This window comes from Phyllostomus hastatus, unplaced genomic scaffold (assembly GCF_019186645.2).
Source record: "Phyllostomus hastatus isolate PE091 unplaced genomic scaffold, TTU_PhHast_1.1 phas_scaffold_28, whole genome shotgun sequence".
Classification (NCBI taxonomy): Eukaryota; Metazoa; Chordata; class Mammalia; order Chiroptera; family Phyllostomidae; genus Phyllostomus; species Phyllostomus hastatus.
Genome location: NW_025334022.1, coordinates 11859179 through 11870246, shown reverse-complemented (window position 1 = coordinate 11870246; position 11068 = coordinate 11859179). Strand labels below are relative to the sequence as shown.

The following is an 11068-nucleotide window of genomic DNA, read 5'->3' as shown; positions in this document are numbered from 1 at the left end:
TCCCTGGGTACAGGAAGAGTACCTCAACTCTTCCAAGTGTCTGATGGGGTTCTGGTCCTGCTGGTATAGGGGTAAAATTAGAGGCCAGCCCAATACAGATAACATAATCAGTACTTCATACCATATACACAGCAATCCTTTGAAGCAAATATAATCTCATTTCACAGATAAAAAGATTGTCCTTTACAACAATAGATCCTTTTTAACTGTCATATTGATTCTTTCAGATACCAGTCCCAGAGGTATGTTTTACCTCTTTGTATTTCTTTGCAAAAAATACAAAGAACTGTTCAGTGAGTTTATAAAGGCAGTGGAGACACACAAAATTCTTGTCAGACTTAAAAATATGTAAAACAAAAGTGGACTGATTCCATAGGTGATATAAGCTGCTTTATTTATCCAAGAACCATAACATGTTTTCAGCAACATAACCAGAATTAGGGTTATTCACATGATCCTCAGCTCCAAAGTGCTTTTTATTGAAATCTTGAGCTAATGAAGTTGTTGAAGAAGCACTTTTAATCCTATGCCTTTTAATTCTTACTAAAAGATGGGGATACCCTCATTTGAAATTGGGATTATAATGTCACTGTAACTTGTTTAAGACAGAGTACTTTCTCTTGTGCCAGAAAGTCAGCTAGAGAAGCTGATCTTTGAAAATTTTTTTGCACTTTACTAAAACCATACAGGTTAAGCTGCTGAACTAAACTTTTCATATTATCAGTGTCAAATATTCTGAAAGGGACCTTTCCAAAACTTCTCTCTCCAAGGGTCCTTCATTAATCACTATTGAAGTTCTCTTCTTATCTGACCAAATAGACTTCTATTGATCTCTTTCTTTCTTTCTTTCTTTCTTTATTTGAGAATGCTTAAAGACTTATCCTCTTAACAAATTTCAATGATACAATATAGTATTATCAACCAGTCACTACTCTATATATTAGATCCTCAGAACTAATTTACCTTATAACTGAAACTATGTACCCAGCTTGGAGGGCATGATGTTAAGTAAAGTAAGTGAAGACAGAGGAAGACAAATACCACATGGCATCAATTACATGTAGGAAAAAGTCAGAAATGGAGAGGAGAATGGTAGCTGCTGGGGTGAAGGGCGGGGAAGCTGGCTTGCTATGGCAATCAGCTGTGGCAGCTCAGCCCTCTCCAGCTCTGCTGAGCTCCTGACAAAGGCACTGAACTTATTTCATCCTTTTTAGCAAGCACTCTCATCTCTCAGTGGTGAAAACTGTGTTGTAACAATTGCCATGTGGGCAAACAACAGAATCAAGACAAGTGAGTTCAAGTCTAGCTCAATCATTAAATTAGCAATGTGGCTTAAACTTAAACTTTGGAGCTTGTCTACAAAATGAGGTTACTTGACTGGGTTTGGCTCAATGTTCCCTTAAGATCTAGTATGCCAAGATTCTATGAATTATTCTTCTAAAACTATCTTCTGAAAAAGCTAAAAAAATTAAGCGGAAGATTGAAGCTAAACATTTAAAAATTATTTTTATAAAGTAACCTTTCCAAAGTAGCATTAAAAATAAATAATCTCACAACTCAAGTTTCTGATAGTGTTGCCCTCACATTGTATGTCTGCCACATGCAGGCACACATGCAGCATGTCCTCTCCTCTCCTGAGCAAACACTTAGCACTTCTTCCAGGTGAACTTCCTGCGGACTCACTCTTGGCCTGGCTTCTTCCGTTCTCTGATGCGTGGATCAGCAGTAAGTAGTCCGGCTTGTCTCATCCACTCAACCTCTTCCTCTGTGACAAAACTGCACAAAGCTCCGGCCATTGCCAAGCGTATTGCTCCAGCTTGCACTGACCTCCCACCTCCCGAGACTGTGCAGGTCACATTGTGTTTTCCAAGTCGGTCCAGGAAGTGGAAAGGGAACATCAACTGTTCTCTGTCCTGTGTCACAGGGAAGTAAAGTAGGTCATCGATTCCATTAACTTTTATTCTTCCACTTCCATGTTCATAAACAACTGCCTCTGCTTTTGCACTCTTTCTCTTACCTTCGTTTGTGCTGAAGGCCATTCCCTGCTCATCATACCGCACAGGCTCAATCAGCTGTTTCTTTGATTGAATAGTTACACTCCTACGAAAGCTCTGCAAAAATTCTTTTTCAGCAGCACCACACTGCAGTGTCAATAACCTTTCCAGCAGCCGAATGAACTGTGCATAATCTTGATCTGACAGTTTTTCCACTAACATTTCTTCTATTTCCTCCTTAATCAGCCATCTGCTGCCAATCAGGTCTTTGGTTTTAGCTTCCTCTGAAAACAGACCTTTGGCTTACAACTCATTTTTATGTTTTTCTAAATTGAGTAGTTTTCCATAAGCATCATGCATTAATGAATAATATGACTGTTTGCCAGTATAAAAGAGAAAATGAAATGGACAACCATCTTCTCCCCACTGGGTTGCTTTTTGTTTCGGAAAAATCTGTTCAGGATGCTTCATTATTGGCCTGGCTCGCTTCTCAAATAAACCACTGGGGAAAAGATAAGCAATAGCTCTATCAATATCCGCTTGTGTAAAAGTTTCTGGATCTTCTCCCATCATGTTGGCTAAATGTCTCTTTCCTAGGTTGAACTTCTCAATCTGCTTTTTAATAAAATCCACTGTGTAGGTTTCACGTCTTAAGGAAGCCACATTTTTCTTTGTTGTTACAACTGTAGTATGTCTTAGCCTTAATATCTGGGATTCGGAAACTGTTTGCAGCTCTGCAGCTGCAGCTTTCCAGAGGACTTGCCTACGAGCCAGGTTAACCCTGCCCCCAAGAAAGAGTGGTCAGGAAAGTGCAGCACAGTAGGACACACAGGAGGCCGCCATCTTGGTTGTTATTGATCACTTTCAACTGTTTTCCACAGTTTTCTGGAAAATGCCATAGAAATAAAATCATTATCTTCATCTGGTTCAGAGGCACAAACTGTGTAACAGGATCTTTTTATCAAGGTCACTTCACAAAAAGCCTGAAAGACATTTTCTTCAACCAGAGACTTCAAGTCCAAGTACCCAGGGTATGGGTCTTCATAGAAGGCAGATGTAAGGGAGGTTTCTGAATCAGTTGATCCAACATTAGGGGAAACATCTTGAGATTTTGAAGAAATTTGGGCCATGTCAAGTAAACCTTTCTTTAGCTTCCTTCCACGTCAGTATAATTTCAAACCTGCAGCTTCAAAGGCTGTCTTGACAGGCCTACACAGATAAGCAATTCTAACCATAGTGGTTCTCAACCTGAGGATCTGTGACATCACAATATGACTGGTCTCCTAGCATCTAAATGGAACATTCAGCCACTGGTTCATTTCCACTCTATAAATTTTATTCAGTTAACATATAATGTAGGCCAGTTACTTCTACACTAACCAAAAACTGGGATATGCAAAATCTCATTCCTATGTAACTTTTGAGAAATCAAACTTATATACACAACTGTATTCAATCCCTGAAATCAAAGTGATTTCCTCCTTTCTACATACAAACAGTTACTAAATTGGTGCCAGTAACATAATACTGGTAAATAAACAATGAAATGATTAAGACAAACAAGTGATTAATGAAGCTCTGTCAACTGGAAGTGATACATGTAAGCATCTGTACATAAAAAAGAGAGCATAGCCATAGGGACAGGAAAGAGCTTAGAGATCATGAGAGAATGGGGCTTGGAAAAAATGGAAAGTACTCTTCGAACTGTATGGGGTTTCCTTTTATGGTAATGAAAATGTTTAGGTACTCGATAGCTGATGGTGGTACAACATTATCCAGATTCCAAAGACACTGAATTGTATAGTTTATCATGATCATTTTTATAGTATGTATATTTTCCCTCATTTTTACAATGTCATGAATCTGTTCTTACTGGTTAAGATAGAACATATAACATAATCAGGTTTCAAAATATAAAGCCATTGTTCTGTTTCTGATGTAAGTAGTCTCTGTTCTCAAGAGTACTTAAACATTTTTATAACCATATCTGTGGGATAAATACAATTTCTATGCCTTTATGTATCAGATCAATATTCATTAATGAAAGATTTAAAGAGAAAGCAAGAGGTCCTAAAGAGTGAGTGGTAACCAGTAACCACTAGGCAATGGTGGCAACATGGCAGCCCACAATGCCCCACAGCTCTGCCTCAGCCACCAGCCTCTCCTCATTTTTTAAATTCTTGTTTCTTCATTCTGTTCCTGTTGGATGTTTACTTCTTCTTTTTGTTCCAAATCATTTATTTGAGTCCTGGTTTCCTTCCCTTCACTGTTGGTTCCCTGTATATTTTGTTTTATTTCACATTGTGGAGCCTTTATTTCTTCCTTCATTTTGCGACTGAGCCCAATCTGTTCTGTGAGCATCCTGATTACCAGTGTTTTGAACTCTGCATCAGGTAGGTTGTCTATCTCCTTGTCACTTAGCTCTTTTTCTGGAGTTTTGATATATTCTTTCATTTGTACCATATTTCTTTATCTTGGTGCACCTGTTATGTTGTAAGGGGGAGGGGCCTTAGGTATCCACCAGGGCAGGGCAACCCTGTTTGCTGTTTTGTGAAACTGTTTATGGGGGAGGGGGTCAGAGAAGCACAACACCACTTGCTTGCTCTGCTCTAGCCCCTCTTTCTAATGAACTCTCCTGTGAGACTGGGAGTTTCTCCTACCATCACAACCTCTGTAGTATTTTACAGCTGGTTTTGAGTCTTTAGTTTCTCATTCAGCAAGCCCCACCTCACCCACTCAGTCTACCACCTTGCTGTGTGTCCTCTCAGCTGGGCTGCTCCATCTCCCATCTCTGCCCCTCCTGCCAGTCTGGCTGAATGTTGCTTTAACTCTTTGGTTGTTGGAGTTCCATGCAGTTTGATTTTCTGGCACTTCTGGTTGTTTATAATTTTTAAATTGATTGCTATCTTTTTTTTGGTTGTGCAAGGAAGCCAAGCATTTTTACCGTTGCCTCCATCTTGGCCAGAATTCCCCTGAAGTTTGCTCCACACATTTTTCTTGAGAAAATAACAGATAAAAGACATGGAATGGGGAAGTGCATGATATAAAATGAGCTGGAGTGATAGCTTTATTTTTTTAATAAACCATATGGAACTGATCTAGTGATTGTTTTCCTTCTTTAAATTATCAGAGAAATTACTCCAGTAGATAGAAATGACACTTAAGCTAATATATGGGGGAAATTTATTTATTTACCTTCCATTGAATATTTCCACATAGTTGCCATGTAATTACAGTATTTTTGATTATGTCAAAGAAACCTCTTTTAAAGGAAGAATGGATGTGAGAAAGGAGAGCAACAAATATCTGTCTGTAGAGTACCAAATGTACAATATGCTCTGTATGACACTTGAAATATTTTTATTTGTTGCTCTTTACAATAATTATCTGTTATAAAAATAATTATTCCTACTTTATAAATGAGAAAAAACTCAGAGACTTTATGTAATTTCTGAAAATTCTGAAACAAGTGTAGACATTACAGAGAGTCTAATGTCCAGCCAGTGTTTGTCTCATATAACACACTGTATCCTTTTTACTTTATGGCCATGCAAGGCTTAGGGATAAGTGTTTTTGAACTGTGTATTTTCTCCTTGACCATTCATACACACATGGATGAATGGGTATTTATAATTTACTTTCTCCAAGTGTACATTTTCAGTAAATATAAGCATCTAGATCTCAGAAGATAGATCTGGAATATGGGTTTTGGCTGGAGTTTCTGACAAATAATAAACATTTAATAAGTATCTGTTGAAATGAGGACTCTGTGTATTAGTGAAGGGTATTAGCATTAATGCTTTAAAAGCCCAAGCCTGGAATAGCTCCAGTGCCCATCAATAGATCATTGGATAAAAAAGCTGTGGTATATTTACACAATGAAAGTCTATGCAGCTATAAAAATGAAGGAATTCTTACCCTTTGCAACATCATGGATGGAACAGAAGAATATTATGCTTTGCAAAGCAAGGAAGTCAGAGAAAGATAAACACCATATGGTTTCACTAATATGTGGAATCTAATGAACAAAATAAACTGATGAACAAAACAAAACCAGAGGCATGAATACGTGGAACTGACTGATAGATCTCAGAGAAGAAAAGGGGGGGGGACTGGAAGAAATTAGCCAAAGAACATGTATGTGTATATGCATAACCCATGGACACAGACAACAATGTGGTGAAAGCTGGGAGGGAGAGCGGCTTGGTGTAAGGGGGAAAGGGGGGAAAATAGAAGACATCTCTAATAGTGTTGACATTACATTTCTAATAAAAATATGTAAATGTACACAGAGGAAAAAATAGAAAAATGGACAAAATTTGCAGAGGAAGAGATGCAGATGGTCAATAATTACAAGAAAGTGTTTTAAGTCCATAAAAATGTAAGGAAAGCAAATAAAATCATCTAAATAACCTTTTACTACCTATTATCTGACAACAATTATGTTTAGAAATAACTCAATAGTCTTTAGTCTACAGTTTTCCGGCTGACACTTGCCCCCTTCTTGTGCTGGGTTCAGGTTGTGGCATGTCTTATGAGACACTCCAAGCAGAATAAGGGGCAGCAGGGTGTGCTCACCTCTCAGGGACACAGTCAGAGAAAGGGAACCAGGAGCAGGAGACACTGGGGGACCATGATGCCAAGGATCAATTGTGGATCTGTTCCAGTGCCCTGAACAGGTGCTCCTGGCACCAGGGCAGGCCCGTCACTGACTCCCCACATCAGCACACTGCCTTGGCAAAATTCCCCCAAATATTGCCAGATATCATGAAGAAAATTTGAGATACTCCCATGGTAAGGTCAACAAGATCAGGAAGAACTTTGGCCTGAAGTGTGACCTGTTGGCCAAGTGTGAGTTCTTCAATGTGAGTAGGGGTGTGAAGAACAGCCCATCAACCTGCACATGGTTGAGGAGGCCAAGTTGGCTGGACTCTGAAACCTGGCTGATCATTGAGCCAACATCTTGGAACACAGGAATCAGGCTGGCCCTGGCTTCTGTAGTGAAGGGTTACCGCTACAACATCATAATGCTGGAGAAGATGAGTACGGAGAAGAGGGTTGTTCTGTGGGTCTGGGGGCTGAGATCTTGAGGATACTCACCCATGCCAAGTTTGATTTTCCCAAGTCTCACTTGGGGGTGCTATGGAGGCTGAGAAATGAGACCCCAAATTTTCACATCCTGAACCAATAACACAATGTCAGCAACCCTGTTGCTCACTATGACATCACCACTGAGGAAATTTTGCAGCAATGTGATGGGAATCTGGACATGCTGGTGACTTCAGTAGGCATGGTGGCACCATTGTGGGCATTGCCAGGAAGCTAAAGGAGAAGTGTGCTGCATCCAAAATGATTGGAGCAGATCCTGAAGGCTCCATTTTCACAAAGTCCAAGGAGCTGAACAGGGAAGAGCTGATGGCATATGAGGTGGAAGAGATCATCTATGACTTCATCCCCATGGTGCTGGACCAGACAGTGGTGTACAAGTGGTTCAAATGCAATGACAAGGAGTCCTTCACCTTTGAATGCATACTGATCATATAGGAGGGACTGCTGTGTGGTGGCAGTGCCAACAGCACCATGTTAGTTGCTGTGAAGATTGCCCAGAAGCTGCAAGAGGGCCAACTTTGCTTGGTGGTTCTGCCTGGCTCAGTAAAGAACTACATGTCCAAGTTCCTAAGTGACAATGTGTGCTGCAGAAGAACTTCTTGAAGGAGGAGGATCTCACAGTGAAGAAGCCTTGGTGGTGGCATCTCAAAGTTCAGAAGACAAGCCTGTCAGTTCATTGTCAGTGCTGCCCATAGTCACTTGCAAGCACACCATGAGCTTCTCTGAGAGAAGGGCTTAAACCAGGCACCCGCAGTCAGTGAATTGGAGGTACACCTGGGGATGGTTACTCTGTGGAATCTGATGACATGCCTGCTCACTGGGATGGTGCAGCTGTCAGACCACCTTCATAAAGTCATCTATAAGCAGTTCAAAAAGATCAGCCTGATAGACCTACTGGACACACTCTTGCACATCCTAGAGATGAGTGACTTCACTTTGGTGGTCCATGGTCAGATCCAGTACCACAGCCACAGCAAGCCCAGTAAGAAGTAAATGGTGGTTGGAGTTGTCATTCCTATTGACTTTCTGACATTCTGGGGGGGGCTCCAGAATCACAAATAATTTTCCCAACTCTTTACAGACATTTTAATTTAAAATTTTTGCTACTCACATGGTATTTTACATTCTATAATTATTTTTAGTATTTAAAAAATACTTCAGAAGGGACTTTCAAGATGGCAGTGTAGGTAAACAAGGTTTGCTTCCTTGCACAACCACATCAAAATTGCAACTAAACTGCAGAACAACCATCATTCAGAATTGTCAGGAATAGAGCTGAATTGAAGTCCTATAACTATGGAATTAAAGGAGAAACCACATCAAGATGAGTAGGAGGGGAAGAGACATGGAATAGACTGGTTCCACACCTAAGTGTGGTGGATAAAAAGCAGGAGGGACATCTTGGGAGCAAGGGGTCTCAACTCCATACCAGACACCCATGTCCAGGGTTCCAGTACCAGGAAGATAAGTCCCCATAACTTCTGGCTGTAAAAAGCAGTGGGGATTGAAGTGACAGAAGAAAAACTACTAGAGTCCCAAACAGTTCCTCTTAAAGGGTCCATGCACAGACTTACTCAGACTCACTCACTCTGAGCTCCAGCACAGAAGCAGCAGAATGAAAGGCACCACAGAAACTGAAGTAGCTGGCATCAGAGCAAGAGCTGGGAGACAACAGACAGCAGTGCTGGCAGAAGCCATTGTTCCTTTTCTGAGCCCTTCCACCACAGAGTTGGCAGGTGGGCACTATATCTGAGACTCCATTAGCCTGGATCACAATGTTTGCTCCACCATGGTGATTATCTGAGGCTCCACCTCACCCAACTTGTGGGCTCACCCAAGCAGATTCCAGTGGCTTTTCCATACAAATGGTTTGTCTTGGCCTATGCTTCATATATTCTTAAATTTTCTCAAACAAGCAGTACCTAGCCTCAGCAAACCCCCGTGCCTATTACTAAGTGATTTCGGGCTTGGCACTAGCAGCAGCTGACCTTGGTTAACAGCCTGGATTCATTGGGCACCTCCAAGCTCAGCACAAGCAGCAGCCAAATGCAGACCACATTGTAGCTTATGCCAAGTGGCCTCAGTCAGAACACAGGTAGTGGCTAACCTTGGCCTGCTCTGCCTGGGAGGCCTCAGAGACTCTGAATCCAGTGGACAGATAGAGACCATGTCAGAGCAACAACACCCAACCACCTCCTCAAACAACATATTCAAAGGGTGAACTCAGCAGGCACCAGAGCTCTGCTCTGTGGAGTTGGCTTCTTCACAGCTGATCCTCCTAGGGGTCAGAGGCTGTTGGTCACTGGTCACAGCCAGTTCTTACAGCTGATTGGCCTGGAAAAATCCCTCCCACTGGTCTACCAACAGCAATCAAGGCTCAACTACAAGAGGAGGATACACAAAGCTCACATGGTGGGCATACTTCAAATATCCAACTTGTGTGATGGGGAGGCTGTGCTACTGGACGCTACAGGATACTTACTACATTAGACAACTCTATCAGGACAGGGAGTCATAGCAACTCTCCATAATATTTAGAAACAACACAGGGAAGTTTCCAAAAGGAGGAAGAAAGAAACATGGCTCAGATGAAAGAACAGAACACGACTCCAGAAAATGAGCTACACAAAATGGAAACAAGCAATCTACTAAATGCAGAGTTCAAAACACTGGTTATAAGGTTGCTCAGTAAACTGAGCAAAAACTTCAGCAGCATAAAAAAGGGCGTGGAAACCATAAAAAAGAACCAGTAAGAAATGAAAGATAAACTAAGTAACATGAAGAAACACAGGGAATCAACAGTAGGGTTGATGAAGCCAGGAATAAAATCAGTGATTTAGAATATAAAGAAGTAAAACACCCAGTCAGAACGACAAGAAAGAAAAAGTATCCCCAAAATGAGGATAGTATAAAGAGCCTCTTGCACAATTTCAAGCATGCCAACATTGGCATCATAGAGTGCTGGATGGGGAAGAGAAAGAACAATAAATTGAAAATCTTTTTGAAAAATTATGACAGAAAACTTCCCTAACTTGATAAAGGAAATAGACATAAAAGTCCAAGAAGCATAGAGTCTCAATCAAGATGAACTCAAAGAGGCTTATACCAAGATACATCATAATTAAAATGCCAAAAGTTAAAGACAAAGAGAGAATCTTAAAGGAAGCAGGAGAAAAGCGATTTGTTACTTACAAAGAAGCTCCCATAAGACTATCAGCTGCTTTCACAAAAGAAATTTTGCAAGCTACAAGGGGTTGGCAAGAAATATTCAAAGTAATGAAAAGGAAGAACCTACCATCAAGATTACATTACCCAGCAAAGCTATCATTTAGAGTCAAAGGACAGATAAAGAGCTTTCCAGAAAAGAAAACGCTAAAGTTATTCATCACCAAACCAGTATTACATGAAATGTTAAAGGGTTTTCTTTAAGAAAAATAAGATCAGTAAAGAAGATGGTGGCCAGGTAGCTGGGAGTGAAGCCCACTTCCCCCTGCACAGAGATCATCTAGCCAATCATCTGAGGAACAATGTGAATAGCCAATGGAATCCCAGCATATATGAGGTTGGAGGCCAAAATTGTAGATGACATTGAAAAACAGATGGCAAAGGAGATTACTTTGGGATGGTAAGGTCCCTGGGACCAGTGCGGGGACCAGGGCTACTATAACTCCCAGCTTGGTGCCTGGCGGTGCCTGGTGCAGGATCCTTGAATGAGAGCCACATCAACAGCTCCCTCCCCTGCCAAACAGGGAGGGAAGAGTGGCACCAGAATGGAACTGAATGCTTGAAGTCACTGGGAGGAATAAAGAAGTAGGAGACACACAGGGGTAGTGTTCACCTGCTGAGACAGTGGACACCAGCTGGCTCATTACCAGAGAAATTGGGGAGCTGGGTGATACCTGTAGATAGGAGAAAAGGTGAACCCTGACGAACCCTGACCCAGATAGTCTCCACTCTTGTTGGAA

General features: G+C 41.1%; 1 protein-coding gene and 1 pseudogene across 1 annotated transcript; one reads left to right on the top strand and one right to left on the bottom strand.

The window, feature by feature from the left end:
- Positions 1-1646: 1646 nt before the first annotated feature.
- On the bottom strand, positions 1647-2837 carry LOC123805046 (28S ribosomal protein S9, mitochondrial-like). Its single transcript, XM_045817472.1, is given in 1 exon segment — positions 1647-2837. A coding segment is annotated over 1 exon segment (1191 nt).
- Positions 2838-6521: 3684 nt separating this feature from the next.
- On the top strand, positions 6522-8096 carry LOC123805045 (annotated as a pseudogene).
- The last annotated feature ends 2972 nt before the right edge of the window (positions 8097-11068 follow it).